We start from the raw sequence: 18,951 nt of genomic DNA, 5'->3' as shown, positions 1-18,951 counted from the left end.
AAGCTGATAAGAGTCACAAGGCCCGCTTCCTGTGGGAGTTGCCACGGCAACCAGCATCTCAGCACAGAGCCCAAAGGCGTACAAAAAATACAACTCCACTCGGACCAGTAACTAGTCATATCCCTGGCTGTGCTCCAATAAATAGGCACACCAATGGCCCAGTAACTAGCCCCATCCCTGGCCAGTGAATACACATCGATGGGTTCGCAAATGAGCTCATCTCTGGGCTATTAAATCCTACATACTTTGGCCAGCAAATAGACACATCCCTGGGCCTGCAGATGTACATCCATGTTCCAGTAAGTAGATGCATCCACGTGCTAATAAGCCAGTCTGTGGGCCTGGACGGCCATATCACGTACATATCTCTGCAATTCAGTAAGTAGACAACTACATGCTTGTGCTCCAGCAAATAGACATGCCCTTGGCACTGTAAATAGCCCCCACGTAGCAATAAGTGTGACATTTCACAAATTCCAAGTAACTTAATAAGTTGTAGTATGGATGGGGGTGTTGTCATCGCAGCTTGGCAAACTTTTGAAGATGGGAAGTCTTTTCATTTGAAAAGTGAGTGACAGGGCGGCCCGGTAGTCCAGTGGTTAGCACGTCGGCTTCACAGTGCAGAGGTACCGGGTTCGATTCCAGCTCCGGCCTCCCTGTGTGGAGTTTGCATGTTCTCCCCGGGCCTGCGTGGGTTTTCTCCGGGTTCTCCGGTTTCCTCCCACATTCCAAAAATATGCATGACAGGCTGATTGAACACTCTAAATTGTCCCTAGGTGTGAGTGTGAGCGTGGATGGTTGTTCGTCTATGTGTGCCCTGCGATTGGCTGGCAACCGATTCAGGGTGTCCCCCGCCTACTGCCCGGAGATGGCTGGGATGGGCTCCTGCACCCCCCGCGACCCTAGTGAGGATCAAGCGGTACGGAAGATGAATGAATGAATGAATGAAAGTGAGTGACAACAATTAGATGTGCCTTTATTGTGGCGGGTAGAGGCAGGAACATGAATGATTGATGTTATGGAAAGAAAGAAGGGATAAAAATATTTTAAAAAAGCGACTGGAAAGTTTGGACTTCACAGAGCTGCCAAGACTGACTCCCATCCAGTCCTCAATCTGTCAGGAAAGAACAAGAAGTCGGCTTCTCCTCCATCTTTGTTGTTCTTTTTCATCTTTCGCTGCCAAAAAATACGGCTTTTGCGAGCACTTGGAAAAGTGAAAGTGGAGCAACGTCTATGGCAGCACGTTAGTAGGAGTAGGCATGTGTCTCTTTTTCGTCACTGGTGCTGCTGTAATATTTAACTAAATGATGGATTGAAAGATCTATTTTGGGCAATAGTACATCCAAGTGTCGCGAAAATGTCAACCAATGACAGCACAGTCCCAACAGCAGGAAGAAGAAGTAGCACATCGCTGTGATTCAGTATTTAGACAGGCCCTGGAATACGTGCACACACGGACCAGTAAGTAAATAGCCACACCTCTGTGATTCGGTAAATAGACATATCCCTGTGAGCTTGTAAAGTGACAAAGCACAGCAGCGGTAAGTTCACAGGAAAAAAAAAAACTAAACAAAAACTTGACGTTTGCCAGCATCAGCGGAGTGTTGCCAAGTTGTCACGTTTAAAATAAATGTGCCAGTGACGTGATTGGTTGCCAACACCTTCCTCGCCCATGTGTGAGCAGAAAGAAACAGATGGCGACTAGCTGCAGTCAGACAAAAAATACTGAGAGAAACTTCTAAGAAATGTTCTGCTTCCATTTTAAAAGACACGACAATCGTCAAACTCCAATCTTAATCCTCTTTATGCATCTGATGCGAATATGCTAACAGACGCTTATATTTCCAAAGAGCCGACACAATGCCGGCGCTGCGTGATGACGTAATCTTCATCCGTCCGTGACAAATTTGTTGCAACGCTTTGCCGTCAGTCATACTCAAGACTGCGTGTCCTCCTCCTGTCACGCTAAATGCTAAATGCTAGCTGCCGTCCCGCAGGGAAAGGAAGCCTGTGGATTATTTCTTTATTCGTGTTGATGCTTCCATTCGCTGTCATCTGTCTCCATCGTCCTCGTTGGCGACAACATGCCCGCCCTGTGTGGCGTGCAAAATGCAAGCGCTCTCAAAATGTTACACCGCAGTGCTAACGGGGATCCTTTAAGGAATGAGAGAAGAGGACGTTTCAGTGTCTGTTTTTCGACGACAAAAACGACCATGTTGAGAAAGGTGTTTTGAGGCGAAAAAACGACCATTGTAGTAAGGCGTTTTTAGCCAAAAAAAAAACAACCATGTATAGTAAGGCGTTTTTAGCCGGAAAAAAATGACCATGTATAGTAAGGCGTTTATAGCCGGAAAAAAACGCCTTACTATACATGGTTGTTTTTTCCGGCTAAAAACGCCTTACTATACATGGTTGTTTTTTTGGGCTAAAAACGCCTTACTATACATGGTCGTTTTTTTCCGGCTAAAAACGCCTTACTATACATGGTCGTTTTTTCATCGAAAAACGCCTTACTATACATGGTCGTTTTTTTCCGGCTAAAAACGCCTTACTATACATGGTTGTTATTTTCCCTCTAAAAACGCCTTACTATACATGGTTGTTTTTTTCGGCTAAAAACGCCTTACTATACATGGTTGTTTTTTTTTCGACTAAAAATTTCATCCAAAAATGCCTTACTATACATGGTCGTTTTTTCATCCAAAAACGCCTTACTATACATGGTCGTTTTTTCATCCAAAAATGCCTTACTATACATGGTTGTTTTTTTTTCGACTAAAAATTTCATCAAAAAATGCCTTACTATACATGGTCATTTTTTTCATCCAAAAACGCCTTACTATACATGGTCATTTTTTTTCAGCTAAAAACGCCTTACTATACATGGTTGTTTTTTTTCCCGGCTAAAAATGCCTTACTATACATGGTTGTTTTTTTGGGCTAAAAACGCCTTACTATACATGGTCGTTTTTTTCCGGCTAAAAACGCCTTACTATACATGGTCGTTTTTTCATCCAAAAACGCCTTACTATACATGGTTGTTTTTTTCGTCTAAAAACGCCTTACTATACATGGTTGTTATTTTCCCACTAAAAACGCCTTACTATACATGGTTGTTTTTTTTTCGACTAAAAATTTCATCAAAAAATGCCTTACTATACATGGTTGTTTTTTCATCCAAAAACCCTTACTAAACATGGTCATTTTTTTCATCCAAAAACGCCTTACTATACATGGTCATTTTTTTCCGGCTAAAAACGCCTTACTATACATGGTCGTTTTTTTTCGTCTAAAAACGCCTTACTATACATGGTTGTTAATTTCCCGCTAAAAACGCCTTACTATACATGGTCGTTTTTTCATCCAAAAATGCCTTACTATACATGGTTTTTTTTTCCGACTAAAAATTTCATCAAAAAATGCCTTACTATACATGGTCGTTTTTTCATCCAAAAACACCTTACTAAACATGGTGATTTTTTTCATCCAAAAACACCTTACTAAACATGGTGATTTTTTTCATCCAAAAACGCCTTACTATACATGGTCATATTTTTCCGGCTAAAATCGCCTTACTATACATGGTCGTTTTTTTTTCGGCTAAAAACATCTTACTATACATGGTTGTTTTTTTTTTGGCTAAAAACGCCTTACTATACATGGTCGTTTTTTTCGGTGAAAAACGCCTTACGATACAAAAAAACAACTTTAATAAGCCTTACTTATCACGTTGGTCAAAGAAAGAAGGGATATGGTTTTAACCGCCTGTGATTGAACACCCAACCTCTAGTTTGGGACATGGTTTCTCTACTCCTGAGCCACACCACCACATAGCTTCTTGTTTGTTTTGTGTTTTATTTAATAAAGCTGCAAATGGTGGTTAGAGGTGTGACCTTGTTGCAAACATTGGGAATCGAACACCCATCCACCGGATTTGGGACTTCAGCTTTCTACCACTGAGCTAACCCAAACAATGAACCCGTGGGTTGTTTTGTGTTTTTCCTCTACAACTACTATACGTGGTCGTTTCTTTGCTACATTTATATTTAAAAATTTTGCATTGGCGCTGGTGAAAAATTGTAGTTTGGTCATGAGAAAAAGCTGGAAACATGCAAAAACATTTTAATGTGTAATCCAAAGAACATGTACAAGGGTTGTGACCGTTTTCTAACAACCAGAAAGAAGAAAAAAAAAACAACCAAAAAAAAAAAGCAAAGAGTCAAATCTGTACAGTTTACAAGTGAGAAACCAGCTTGAATGTCCCCTCCCAAGAAAAACAAGGCCAAAAAAACAAAGCAAAGCTTCGCTTCGGCGTCAGTTGCTTGTCCAACTTGTGCGCTACCGTGACGACGGCTCCCTCTGGTGGCCCGGGGCGGCATAATTTTTACTTGGTGAACCGCCAAAACGAAGAGGTTGGCGTTTACTGTACATGTCTTCTCGCCAAAAATAATTATTGTTGTATGTCTTCTCGCCAAAAATAATAGTTTTATCATGTCAACTTTTGTGCACAGCTCAAACTGTGGACGTATTGGTGGTGCTTCTTGCCGACGTTTCGCTCTTTGGTGCCCACCAATGAACAAAATCACAATCACCTCATTAAAAAGTTCAACCAAATGTTGGGAAAAAAAAAAGGTTGAATCTCATTTTGAAAACATCTCAACAAAAGGTTTACTTTATTGGACGTTTTGGTGGCTAAATGCTCACAGTACCGTATCGCAAAACTGCCAGTTTTTGTTTTGTTGTTTTGACGTCAAGGTTTGAATAAACTGGAGCTGCACAAGAAAACGGATACATTTTTGTTGACCCTTCGCCCCATCCGTCCATCCGTCTAGTGTCTAGTTTTTGTGTAGGTAAAAAAAGACGTAAAATTGTTCATTTTATAATATGCACTAGAATTAATAAAAAGTCAAACGTTATTTATTTCACGTTTGTGGTTTGGATTTGATGTTTTAAATTTTTACAATTATATATATTTTTTGTAGGGCTTTAATTGAAGATCGACTTAAATAATTCATTACTCATTTTTTTTTAAATTGAGTGAATCGGAATTCCTTGTTTTTTTTCAAAGTGTTGACAAAAGAATACTTTTTATAATTCACGAACCATTATTTAATGAATAAAAATGCTGAAATGTGTGTGTCAAATCATTTTCAGAATAAATACATTCTTTCTATTTTTAATCATTCTTTAATTGTACTTATTTCATCCATTTAATATTTTAGAACTTACTGTAATCAATTTTCCAATTGGACATTTTTTTATTGGTAATGTAAAAAGTAAAATTGTTTTTTTTTTTGGTTATGAAAATAACATTTAATAAAATAAATAATAATATGACAATATAATTCATTCCAGTGTCCATGTCAAGTGTTGAGAATGAGTAAAAATCCATTCGAAATTAAAAAGTACAAATTAAAAACGGGGAGGGTGGGGGGGGGCGTCATTCTCATTCCCTTGTCATCCTGTGATCAATTCAAACATGATTCATTGACCAATTATTCAATGAAATAAATATTTTGCGGTGTTTTGTCAGTGCTTATTGAGTTATTTACAAGAAATCCATTTACCAAATAAAATAGAAAATAATCAATCGAAGGAAAACCGGGCTGAATTCATCACAAGAGTCTCGATAACGTAAAAAGTGGGCGGAGCGCCTGTGACCCGCGGGCCGCGCTTTGCCTACCGGTGCTCCAAAAATCGACCAGTCCGAGCCAGCGCAAGTCAAGGAGAATGTACAGAAAGGCACGTTTGACCTCAGTGTTCGTGTGAGATTCAAGTGGAAGGCCGCATCGCCGCCACGCGTCCCGAATCAAAGCGGCCCGAGGGGGACGGGGGCGGGGGCGGATTCTCGGGGTCGGGCCGTCTCAGTCGTCGCCGCCGTAGAGGTCGGCCAGCTTCCGGAACCTGGGCCCCCAGTCGCCGAGGTAATCGTAGTCCTGGTCGGCGCAGCTGGAGGCCGAGTGCAGGCTGCTGAGCGAGCCGGCCGTCGAGCCGCCGCCCTCGTAGTCGAACACCAGCAGCGAGTCATACGGCGGCGCCGTCGGGTCGTTGTCCGCCGCCTTCAGCCCCTGAAAAAAAAGCGTCAAAAGTATGCGATTCATCGTTTCGGCCAGCGATGTGAAAACTGCACAAAAAGAGTCCGCGGAGCCCACTTCAAGCTTCTCCTGACCCGTGCGGACCCTTTCATGCAGTCTGACAGGTGAGCGGTGCCCCGGTTTCAAACCAACCAAGCTCCTTGTTAACTGGACGAGACCCGTCACGCATGAGCAAAATCGGTCGAGTGGAAAACTGGCAGGGAAGTCTTCTTTTCGCACAATTTCTGAGTACGTTAAAATAATTGCTTTGTTTCCAACACCCGAGACGGGACCTAACTCCGGTATGGCTGCCGAAAAACGGCGGCGAATGCTGCAAAATCCGGCACAGTTGAGACACAAAAAGACAAGACACAAACATCAGATACACACACAAAGCCACGCGTGTCCTCGCTCAAAAAACACTCACGCATGCGTAAATTCAAAAGTCGTCCGATAATGCGACTGATGTAATCAATTCATTGATTTTTGCCACAAATATTGGGTCGCCACAGCGCAATTGCTGCAATATTTAGGATGGGGCCCAATAACTTTTTAAGTGCTTATTTTGAGCATGTGTGTGTGTGTGTGTTGCACAAGACGGACAACAGGGGGCGCTGTGCAAGACAAAAACAACAAAAAAGCCAGATGACGCAGTGGGGAGGATTTGGGTCAGGCTGGACAGACGGGGGGCTTCTCGTAGAGGAGATTCCACAGATTAAGACACACACACACACACACACACACACACACACACACACACACACACACACACACGCACACACTTCAACTCCAAACCTCAGCGAGAGTCCAGAACCCCGTCTCGAAGACCTCATTTGAAACCCGACTCTCGTTTGCAGAGCCAAGCCGTCGTGAGCGTGCGCGCGCTCTGGCCGTGAAAAGTCACGCAGGGGTGTTTGGCGCAACCCGCATACCTCGTGGATGAAGTCGCCGATGTCTCCCGGGTGCGGCGCGGCAGACCTGAGCGGGTAGCGGTGGTCGTGATGAAGCGGCCTCTCGTCCAGACGTCTGACGCCGACCTTGGCGCCGCACTCGCCCTCCGCCACCGAGTCGGGCTGCTGCAGCTGGCTCAGGTCGTAGTCCTGAACAAACGCAAAGCCGAGCGTGAAAGTTTGCCTCCACGGCCAGCGGCGGCGCTGTGGAGTCAGTCGGAATTGAAGCGACGCCCACGGGCGGCGTTACCTGGTCCTCCTCGCCGCCGCCCTCCTCGTCGTATTTGAGGATGTTGTCGCGCACGTCGTCCTCGGGATCGATGAGGAGCTGCTTGGCTTGCCGCTCTTTGTCGCGCCTTTTCATCCACACGCCCAACAGCAGCACCAACACTGAGCGCACACCGGCACAAATCCCGTTGGAGCGGCGCCACTTACGCTCAAACTTGTTCGAGTCGCTAGATGTTGAAGCTTCACTTTCCCCCCCCGCCAACGTTAGATTTTGTTCCAGATTGGCAAGGTTGGGACTGACCCCAATTTGAAACCCTAACCCTTGTTTGAAACCCTACTTTGAAACCCTAACCCTAATATGAAATCCCAACCCTACTTAGAAGCCCCTCCCCCTAGTTTTAAAACCACATTTAGAACCCTAACCCGAAATTGAACATTCAAAATCCGAACCCTGGTTTGAAACCCGACTATAAAACCCCCACCCTACTTTGATACCTTAACCTTTGTTTTAAAAACCAAATATGAAACTTAAAAGCCGAGATTGAAAACATTCTCTGAAACCCGAACTGTTTTTGAAACCCTACTTGGAAACCCTAACCCTAATATGAAATCCTGATTTGAAACCCTAACCCTGTTTGTAAACTCTTTGAAACTCGAAGCCTACTTTGAAACCCTACTTGGAAACCCTAACCCTACTTTGAAGTTTGAACCCACTTTGAAGCCCTAACCCTAATTTTAATTCCTACCTTGAAACCCTAACCCTAATATGACACCCTAACCCTACTATGAAACCTGAAACCTAGCTTGAAAACCTAGTTTGAAACCCTACTTGGAAACCCTAACCCTAATATGAAATCCTGATTTGAAACCCTAACCCTGTTTTTAAACTCTTTGAAACTCGAAGCCTTCTTTGAAACCCTACTTGGAAACCCTAACCCTAATATGAAATCCTGATTTGAAACCCTAACCCTGTTTTTAAACTCTTTGAAACTCGAAGCCTTCTTTGAAACCCTACTTGGAAACCCTAACCCTAATATGAAATCCTGATTTGAAACCTTAACCCTGTTTTTAAACTCTTTGAAACTTGAAGCCTTCTTTGAAACCCTACTTGGAAACCCTAACCCTACTTTGAAGTGTGAACCCACTTTGAAGCCCTAACTCTAATTTTAATACCTACCTTGAAACCCTAACCCTAATATGACACCCTAACCCTACTTTAAAACCTGAACCCTAGCTTGAAAACCTAGTTTGAAACCCTACTTTGAAACCCTAACCCTAATATGAAATCCTGATTTTAAACCCTAACCCTGTTTTTAAACTCTTTGAAAGTCGAAGCCTTCTTTGAAACCCTACTTGGAAACCCTAACCCTACTTTGAAGTGTGAGCCCCCTTTGAAGCCCTAACCCTAATTTTAATACCTACCTTGAAACCCTAACCCTAATATGACACCCTAACCCTACTTTGAAACCTGAACCCTAGCTTGAAAACCTAGTTTGAAACCCTAACCCTAATATGAAATCCTGATTTGAAACCCTAACCCTGTTTTTAAACTCTTTGAAACTCGAAGCCTTCTTTGAAACCCTACTTGGAAACCCTACCCCTACTTTGAAGTGTGAACCCACTTTGAAGCCGTAACCCTAATTTTAATACCTACCTTGAAACCCTAACCCTAATATGACATCCTAACCCTACTTTAAAACCTGAACCCTAGCTTGAAAACCTAGTTTGAAACCCTAACCCTAATATGAAATCCTGATTTGAAACCCTAACCCTGTTTTTAAACTCTTTGAAACTTGAAGCCTTCTTTGAAACCCTACTTGGAAACCCTAACCCTACTTTGAAGTGTGAACCCCCTTTGAAGCCCTAACCCTAATTTTAATACCTACCTTGAAACCCTAACCCTAATATGACACCCTAACCCTACTTTAAAACCTGAACCCTAGCTTGAAAACCTAGTTTGAAACCCTAACCTTAATATGAAATCCTGATTTGAAACCCTAACCCTGTTTTTAAACTCTTTGAAACTCGAAGCCTTCTTTGAAACCCTACTTGGAAACCCTAACCCTACTTTGAAGTGTGAACCCACTTTGAAGCCCTAACCCTAATTTTAATACCTACCTTGAATCCCTAACCTAATATGACACCCTAACCCTACTTTGAAACCTGAATCCTAGATTGAAAACCTAGTTTGAAACCCTAAACCTACTTTGAAACCTGAACCCTAGCTTGAAAACCTAGTTTGAAACCCTAACCCTAGTTTGAAATCTTAACCCCAGTTTTAAACGCTAGTTTGAAACCCCACCCCTTGTTTCACCGCTGATTTGAAACCCATCCCCCCATTTAGGTTGTGAATACGTTGCTTGACTTGGCCAAGAAATTGCTACGTTTTACCGAGCAGCACGATGATGCAGATGAGGATGCCGATGACGGCGCCCATGCCCAAGCCGGCGGCCATGACGCGCTGCACGTCCACGCAGTCTCCGTGGCGGTCGCAGCGGCACACCTTGACGCGCAGGTACGACGTCTTGGACATGGGCGGGTTGCCCGAGTCGGTGATGACGACGGACACGGTGTAGATGCCGTGCGCCAGCGGGCCGGCACGCAGACGCAGCTGAGCGTGTTCACCTGCCGGAGCAAGAGCATATTTTACAATTCTGGAGATGTCACTTTTTGTTACTAAAAAGACGATTTGGTCAAAGGAAAGACATAACGTGAATGAAAATCGGACTTGGACTAAAATGGGCTAGCTAGTACCAGTACGCGAGCCAACGGATGCCTCATGTTTTGACTGTCAAACGATATTCTGGATAAGGAAAAACGCCAGAATGCGCTCAGATGAGCCGGCGTGCCCGCTTACCGCTGAGTCGGCCGAGCGTCCAGTTGCGTCGAATGTCGGGCGGGCGGGTGGACAGCTCGAAGGCGAAGGGTCCGGCGTTGGAACCGAGATCCGGGTCGATAGCGCTGATGTTGATGCTGCCGCCGCCGGCCTCGGGCCTCTCGCACATCTCCACCTCCGGAGGGAAGACGTGCGGCGCGTTGTCGTTGATGTCCACCAGGTACAACTGAAGGGTGCCCGTACCACTGGCAGGGGGAACACCTGCGCAGACGCCCATGCACAAAACACACAACATCAAACACATGCGCGGATACAGACAAGATCGCATCGCATAAAACACGCACACAAAACACATTCCAGATTCAAGACACACAATCATACACGTACACAACACGAATTCACGTTTAAAAGACACACACACACACACACACACACACACACGTGCGCACACACTGTGTTTAATGAAGCTAGCGATTTGGCATTTCCAGGTGCAAGACAGCGGAAGCGCGGCTGTGGCATTCCATTCCTCTCCAGCCATTTTCCATTTTCAACAGACAATAGTTTTTTTCTCTGACTAGAACCAACGATTATGAGCGGAACCAGAGCAAGAATTTGGGAACATGGGGAATAAATGCAAGTATTGTAGGCAGTGAACACTACGCAACTGTTGTCCCCCGGAGGGCGGACGATGAGACCAACAAGACGACCGGCAAGGCGTCACGAACGGATAAAGCCACGTGATTATCTGCACAGTCGAAGGAAAGCGTCAAAAAATTGACGTGCAAATTCCGCATTTTCCTTCAAATAATGCTACGCGGCAGTGAACTCAAAAATGCTGACAAAATGGCGAGTTAGCGTATGGTTGTTTGCATTCAGAATTCGTAACATAATGCCTGGCTGTTGTTAGCTCAAAAGGCTAACCCTGGGCTACTTACGCTAGGCCTAGTTACCCGAATCAAAAGAAAATCAACAAACCATCGTCGTATTTCTAACTTACTGAAGGCTATGCGGTTGTTAGCTCAAAACGCTACCGCTATGTTACCATGCGGCTGCCTGAGTAGTTCATTTAATCTCTCCAAAAATCAATCAATCAATCAATCAATCACTAGAGGCACCGTTACTTTGTCTACTCCAGGGTCAGTAATCACTTGTATTATCTGGAGAATGCGGTGTTGTTGTTTGCTCAAAACGCTAACATACCATAGCTAGCGTTACAAACGTTAGCGGTCTTGCCTGGACTCAAAAGCTGTGCCTGTGTGTGGGACTGTCGTGCTTGTTTTTGTTCTCGTTTCTGTTGTCTCACCGTTGTCGGCGGCCATGAAGGTGATGTTGTACATGTTGTTCTTGACGTACGGAGATTCGCGGTCCAGGACGGCGATGGTGGAGATGCGCCCGTTGACCGGGTCGATCTCCAGCCAGTTGGCGGGGTCGAACATCTTGGAGTACCTGCAGCGGTCGGTACGAGATAGGCTAGCTGTTAGTTAGCGAAGGCTAAATTAGTCACTAATAGAATTAAAAAATTAGAGGGTTTCCAACACGTGCGAGAGACAAATTCTTTCATTTTGTTTTGAAGGCTAGTCCCGGAAAGCGAAGCGAAGTCTTTTGCCCAAGTTCAGTCCCGCTTAACGCTAATGCTAACACATGACCCATGACGTGATATTTTAACACAAACATTTGACATTCGACATACCAGTAGTCCCTGGCATACACTGTATTCTTGATCCTCTGTGAAGAGCTAAGATGACCTGAAGACAACGATATTGCGCAATATGTCCCGATTATGTGTTCCTTTGATTTTCCGAGCAGCGTTTTGACTGACACACGACAAAATATTTCGAGACACAATGACGAGTCAACATTGCTCGGAGGACACAAAGTGACAACAATAACGACGCATCACAAACCCTGTGTGGCACACAACACAGACACACAGGGAGTGTGTTTGAGTGTCCATGTGCCTTTCGTCAGCGCCCCCATTGGCTGTTGCTAGGCAACAAAGACAGGAGCACTCCATTTAGAAACAAACGGTCGGCCGAAGCAGACGTCCTGTAGGCTCAACTGGCCCACTTGCTGGTCTGGGATCCGTTTTTTTTTTTTTCATTTTGATTTTAACAGGGTCTTAACTTCGCCCGGAGGCAAAACTGCTGAGATATGAGAGCGTGAAAAGCACCACGACGGGACAGATTTATTCACTCATGAATTGGGAATGTAAAAAAACGCACTCTCCAACCACAACCCGACCGCAAAGGCACCACTGCAAAAGTTTACAAGCCGACTCGACGACAAAAGGCCGCAGCCCGATTACAAAACACCACAAAACCCACGACTTCAAAACACCACGACTCAACAAAAATACCACTGCTGCATAAATTCACTTGACTGCTAAGCGCTGTAACATGACAGTAAAAAGCCATAACGTGACTGCAAAAATCTGCAAGGAGACTGCGAAAAAATCTTGGCTTCCAAGTCTTGCAACATGACTGCAAAATTACAAAAACCCAGTAGCTAAACGCTACAACCCAACTGAAAAAAAACCCAAAAATAATCAAGCGCAAAAAAAGTCACTGCGAAAGAACGGCTGCGAAGAGCCGCAATCCAACTGACTGAAATTACAACGAGACTGCAAAAGACTTAATTTAAGGTATCGAGACCATCCACCGATACTTCAGGCAAGATAAATCAGTAAAATCTGAAGAACAGGTCCTCCACGGCAGCGGGTGGCGCTGTACCGCTGCAATTGACCCTAACCCTACCGTAAAAACACAACTGCTGAAAAACCCGACCGCAAAAAAAGCTGCGACCCAACAGAAAAATGCCACAACCTGACTGCAAAACACCAAAACCTGACCAAAAATAGCCCAACCTCGCTGTCAAATGCTACAACCAAGCACAAAACGAAAAACAAAACAAACAACAAGTAAAAACCGCAAGTTGACTGTACATATCCGCAACCCGCCCGGAGATTCTCACCGGATGGTCTGCCTCATGAAGCGGTCGGGGTCCTGCGCCGTGAAGGTGGTGAGCATGGAGCCGGCGGGCATGCCCTCGTCCAGCTTGATGGGTTTGGGATTGGGGCTGAACTCGGGACTCTCGTTGAGATCCAGGATACGGATGGAGACGGTGGCGGTGGACTGGCGCGGCGGATGGATACCGCGGGCTAGCGGGGCCTCGTTTTCCGCCTCCACGTTCAGCACGAACGAGCGAGTCAGCTCAAAGTCGATGGGCTGAGGAGGAAGGGACGGCGGGGAATCAGCGCCACGTGACACGGGGCGGTCCGCTCGGGGGCTCTCACCTTGACCACGGTGAGGAGCCCCTCGTTGGTGGTGGGGTCGGTGGGGATGGAGAAGCGCCCGTCGGGGTCTCCGCCGACGATGCGGTAAACGGCGTTCCAGGCCGTCGAGTGCGGCCGGTCCTTGTCCGTCACCGTCAGGTTGGTGACGATCACGTTCACCAGGTTCTCGTGGACCTCGCCGAAGAACTGCGCGAGACGTCGCCCGGGGGGGGGCGAGATTAGCAGAGGAAAACGTCGCGGAATTTGGCGCTTCGAGACGGGACGAGACGTTACCGTATCGGTGGTGAATTCAGGCGGGTTGTCGTTGACGTCGGTGATCCTGACCACGGTGGTGGCGGTGTTGGAAAGGCCGTAAGTGGGGTTGCCTTCCATGTCGGTGGCTTGGATGATCAACGTGTACTGAGACACTTTCTGGAAAACAAAACGCAGCGCGCGAAATTAGGTAGCGCGCGATAAGGTACGATTCCGCTCCCATTACGACGTCCGATTTGAATACGGTAGCGTACGGTACACTCCGATTAGCGTCAGACGATACAATTTCCTCTGCTACGATTTGCTGCGATTACGAAGCGACGCGATGCACTTGAAGAAAGGAGCTAGCGCGGTGCGCCGATGCGGATTTGGAACTGGGAGTCGCGGCTTGGAGTTTGAAGCGGATTCACAGAAGAAGTAAACTAATTTCTTTTCGTCATTCCGCGCCGATGCGGATTTGGAACTGGGAGTCGCAGCTTGGAGTTTGAAGCGGATTCACAGAAGAAGTAAACTAATTTCTTTTCGTCAATGGACGCTACAGCTTCGTGTTTGCTTTCAAAACTTAGCTTGTAGCAGAAACGTGTGCACATTTTCAGCATGACGTCTCTGATCCACTGGTGAAAGGACACTTTGATCCTCTCCTCTTTCATCTAGAACTGCTTCAGACAACAAAATGTATGCAGAAAAGTGGTGAAGATTGCACGACTGTCTGTGTCCTATTCATTCATTCATTCATCTTCCGTACCGCTTGATCCTCACTAGGGTCGCGGGGGGTGCTGGAGCCTATCCCAGCTGTCTTCGGGCAGTAGGCGGGGGACACCCTGAATCGGTCGCCAGCCAATCGCAGGGCACGCAGAAACGAACAACCATTCGCACTCACACTCACACCTAGGGACAATTTAGAGTGTTCAATCAGCCTGCCACGCATATTTTTGGAATGTGGGAGGAAACCGGAGCACCCGGAGAAAACCCACGCAGGCCCGGGCAGAACATGCAAACTCCACACAGGGAGGCCGGAGCTGGAATCGAACCCGGTACCTCTGCACTGTGAAGCCGACGTGCTAACCACTGGACTACCGGGCCGCCCTGTCTGTGTCCTACGTGTTGTGTTATTTTGGCGTCAAAATGGCGCCGCCAGAGCGGCTGCCTTTACAGCAGCTCCTATATTTTGTCGTTCGACTTCTTCCTTTAATAACTCTGCTGCCGTGAATTGGGAATTTCTCCATTGCGAGACGAATAAAGGTTTTCTTATCTTAAAATGTGACAAGTGACCATTTCCTCCGATTAGCGCGTGACAAGATTGACCGCAATTAGGGATGTCGACAGCCGCAACGTTGGCGCTCATTAACGTGCGATCAACCCGATTCCGTTGACCGCGTGAAAATAGTTCAGGCCAACGACAAGGCGATACAATCGACATCCGCAACGGCGTGACAAGACGAAGAATTTGGAGTTCTACTCCTCAGGTGCGCCATCTGAGCCTGCCATCGAGTGAATTATCGACGAGCGTCGGCGGTCTCCATCTTTTTGACGGCCCCATGCTGGCATGCAAATGACAAATGGCGTCGGCCCGGCGGAATGGCGAGAACATTTTTGCCGGCTCTACTAGTGTTGGATTATGACTAAAAAAAAAAAAAAAAAAAAGACACAATCTGTCTTAGCGCTGCGGGGAAGCGCTGCGGGCCAGACAGACGTTGACAGGCGGAGCTTCCATATGGCCAACGCACACCCCCCACCTACCCGTCTCCCCAACACACACACTCACACACACCTCGCGGTCCAGGCCTGCTGCCACAGTGATGATGTCACCAGTCTTGTTGTTAATGGTGAACATGTTGGAGGACGGGCTTTGGGGACTCTGAGTCAGGATCTTGTATCGCAGCATCCCATTGGCCGTCTTGGGATCATCCTTGTCCACCGCCATCACAGTCATCACAAAGGTCCCTGCGGGAAAGAAGAGATCACGTTCAAAAAAAAAAAAATCAAATAAAAAGTAACGCGATGAAATGAAATGACCATTATCTGCCAATAAAACAGGAAAAGCGGACTTTCGTAAAACACGCTAGCAACAACCCCATCGATACTTGTCAAGCAGACATTTTTTCACAAATATATTTTCCATCGGAAGCCCTTTTTGAGTAGTCATTTGATAGTTTTCTTAAACCGCTAGCATAAACTCTGCATTGAAAACGTTTCATGCTCTGTTTGGTTGACGTAGTAGTTGTTTAAAGGTGTACAATTACTGGAAGATCTACGGGACGTTTTTCATTAGCTCGTCTATGGAATTTCCCATTTTAAGTTAGCATCAAGCTAGCAAATAATTTTTTTTTTTGTCTCAAGTGACATTTCACTTCACTTTGATGAACTGTGCACGTGAGTAGGTGTGTGTGTGTGTGTGTGTGTGTGTGTGTGTGTGTACCTGGCTTGGAACCTTCCGGCACACTGCCATTGAAGATGTTGTGCATGAACTCAGGCCGGTTGTCGTTCTGGTCGATGACGTTGATGTGGATCTCCACGGGTGTCTCCACCTGGTTGCCGTTCAGGTCCACAGCGTGGGCGCGCAACTGTGGGCAACACACACACACACACACACACATTTACACAGTCCAGCACGAGGCTACAATTAGCGATAGCGCCTCTTTGTGGTCCCATTCTCGTAGTGACAGCAGAAGTTTTTGGTTTGTAGATTTGTTCAAGATTCGTGTGGGCAAATATGCGATGTGAAAACTCTGTCCCCATAATTTTTTAATTCGTGGACAAAATTTGCAAACTCAAAAATACAAATGTCTTGGTCACACTCCCTGATTGTTAGCTATAGAAAATTCAGCCCCTGCAGCCAATTTCACTTGGCAACATAAAATTTGGAAAAAAGGTCTGGAGTGACAGCAAGTCTGCCATTTTGGTATGAAGCGGACATTTTAGGCTCCGTCCGTTCATTTTCACTCCAAGAGATTCTCAAAGTGCAGTATGGCTCATGCCCAAATACACTTGTAGTTGTATTTAAATGCACGTTTTACTTTTTTTAAGATAAGATAAGAAAACCCTTTATTAGTCTCACAATGGAGAAATTCCCAATTCACAGCAGCAAAGTTATGAAAGTAAGAAGTAGAACAACAAAATATAGGAGCTGCTGTAAAGGCAGCCACTCTCGCGGCGCCATTTTGAAGTCAAAATAACAAAAATAACACAAGACAACACATAGGACACAGACAGCCGTTCAATCTTCACCAATTTTCTGCATACACTTTGAGTACATAAGCACAACATTTTGTTATTGTTTTTTTTTTTTGGGGGGGGGGGGGTGCGCGTCGCGACTGCAACACATGAATGTTGTTTCCATTCATTTCAATTTTCCAATCGCACAGCAATCCTCTGCGATTGTACAAATGTGCCCTGTGGGGTTTTTGTAAACAGTCCCGGAATGTATATTGGACACCCCCCCAGCTCGTGTAATCATCTCCCGTTTATGGTATGCAGTTCTATTTATGTTTACCAATACTCTTCATGTAAATTTGTCACTGTTTTATTTGATTTTTTTTTAACCTTGCACGCTCGTCTCTCAGCATCGGCGTCAAAGAGGAACAAAAAGGACCGGCGCCAATGCTTGACTCTCAGCATCGGGCCAATTAGACGCCTGGCTGGCTCGCCTTCGCCTTGCCTTGTTCTTGTCAGCGCGGCGCAGGCGCGAGATGAATGAGTTGAGCGTTTTAAAAAAAAAAAAAAAGAAAAAGAGGCCAAATATGACGAATAAAGCCATTGGCTGGCCCGCGACCTTCGGCCAGTAATTCGTCTAGGGCGGGCGTCGTCTCCCTCATGAATAAACATGAGCGGCCCATCTCGGCTCAGACTTGTGACAACTACATCCAGCGCCATGAATATTCATCGCGCGGCTTAAATGCAAATGGGCCCGCTGCCGATTTGCACCCCATCGCGAGGCTTCCGATCAAAAGGTTATACGCTCGTCTCCCGGAGAGGCGGGTGACTTCGGCGGACGCCTTCAACTTGAATTTAAAAAAAAAAAAAAAAAAAACCCGCAAAGCTGTCGCTCTCCTCATCCAGAACTTACATGAAAGTTGGGAATGTGCTCCCGGTCAAGAGGCTTGGTGACGGCCAGCTGACCCGAGATGGGATTGATGATGAAGATGCCCGTCGGCGGCTGGTCGGCCCCGGGGCCCGTTACGCTGTAGCGAAGCATCCAGCTCTTGTCCCGGTCTGATCGGATCTGCGGCACAGAGAGACGGACGGGATGAAGTACTCTAATCATCCGCCACGTGGATATTTCCGGCGTGAGGCATCAGAATATGAAGTTCAAAAGAATCCCCTTTGCTCTTAAAGGTGCCGTCCAAGGTTTTATCTTCCGCCGAGGATTCTTGTCGGTCGCCACGGCAACAGCGGATCGCCCTTCACGGATCGGATTTCTTTGTTGCGTTCGCAGGCTCTCCAATCACTTTGGGATTCATTCATTCATTCATCTTCCGAGCCGCTTGATCCTCACTAGGGTCGCGGGGGGTGCTGGAGCCTATCCCAGCTGTCTTCGGGCAGTAGGCGGGGGACACCCTGAATCGGTTGCCAGCCAATCGCAGGGCACACAGAGACGAACAACCATTCGCACTCACACTCACACCTAGGGACAATTTAGAGCGTCCAATCAGCCTGCCACGCATGTTTTTGGAATGTGGGAGGAAACCGGAGCACCCGGAGAAAAGCCACGCAGGCCCGGGGAGAACATGCAAACTCCACACAGGGAGGCCTGAGCTGGAATCGAACCCGGTACCTCTGCACTGTGAAGCCCACGTGCTAGCCACTGCTTTGGGATGAATAATGAAAATGTACATCTGGCCTAGCGGGCCCGGCGGCGAGTACGCTCGGAGGGGTTAACCGCCACGCCTCGGGGGGGTGCGCTTTTCGTTTCGGATCGCCGCGACTGTCAGACCGCATTAAATTCTTAATATGGGGAAGAAAAAAATAAAGAAAGCGGCTTTCCTCTTGCCGATATGTCAATTTGTTTATTGATTGATTTTTTGGAATGTGTGCACGAGCGGGGCGGCCCGGTAGTCCAGTGGTTAGCACGTGGGCTTCACAGTGCAGAGGTACCGGGTTCGATTCCAGCTCCGGCCTCTCTGTGTGGAGTTTGCATGTTCTCCCCGGGCCTGCGTGGCTTTTCTCCGGGTGCTCCGGTTTCCTCCCACATTCCAAAAATATGCATGGTAGGCTGATTGAACACTCTAAACGCTTAAATGAATCAATCGGGTGGCGTTGGAGGAAATTCCTGTGATCGATTATTGCGCCATGACAACATTACATTTGATCGCAAACAAA

The 18,951-nt window shown here is 46.4% G+C and overlaps 1 protein-coding gene and 1 long non-coding RNA gene across 3 annotated transcripts in view; both read right to left on the bottom strand.

The window, feature by feature from the left end:
- Window positions 1-4,106: 4,106 nt before the first annotated feature.
- LOC127605932 (cadherin-2-like) overlaps window positions 4,107-18,951 on the bottom strand; it is a 64,306-nt gene continuing 49,461 nt past the window's right edge. For both annotated transcript variants that reach the window (XM_052073844.1, XM_052073843.1), the window contains 12 exons: window positions 17,699-17,854; window positions 16,052-16,196; window positions 15,404-15,576; window positions 13,654-13,791; window positions 13,381-13,566; window positions 13,059-13,312; window positions 11,392-11,534; window positions 10,110-10,349; window positions 9,644-9,877; window positions 7,275-7,414; window positions 7,007-7,174; window positions 4,107-6,068 (listed from right to left, as the gene is read on the bottom strand). In XM_052073844.1, coding sequence (XP_051929804.1) covers window positions 5,865-6,068; window positions 7,007-7,174; window positions 7,275-7,414; window positions 9,644-9,877; window positions 10,110-10,349; window positions 11,392-11,534; window positions 13,059-13,312; window positions 13,381-13,566; window positions 13,654-13,791; window positions 15,404-15,576; window positions 16,052-16,196; window positions 17,699-17,854 — 2,181 coding nt within the window. In that variant the 3' untranslated portion in view covers window positions 4,107-5,864. The remainder of the gene's footprint in view (window positions 6,069-7,006; window positions 7,175-7,274; window positions 7,415-9,643; window positions 9,878-10,109; window positions 10,350-11,391; window positions 11,535-13,058; window positions 13,313-13,380; window positions 13,567-13,653; window positions 13,792-15,403; window positions 15,577-16,051; window positions 16,197-17,698; window positions 17,855-18,951) is intronic.
- On the bottom strand, window positions 8,321-9,379 carry LOC127605964 (uncharacterized). The gene is made up of 3 exons (XR_007963696.1): window positions 9,139-9,379; window positions 8,741-8,906; window positions 8,321-8,495 (listed from the first exon to the last, which is right to left on the bottom strand). It is a non-coding gene; the product is annotated as an uncharacterized LOC127605964 (long non-coding RNA).

Source organism: Hippocampus zosterae, chromosome 8 (genome assembly GCF_025434085.1).
Source record: "Hippocampus zosterae strain Florida chromosome 8, ASM2543408v3, whole genome shotgun sequence".
NCBI lineage: Eukaryota > Metazoa > Chordata > Actinopteri > Syngnathiformes > Syngnathidae > Hippocampus > Hippocampus zosterae.
Note: the sequence above shows the minus strand (reverse complement) of the source record. Positions and strands in the feature narration are given on the sequence as shown.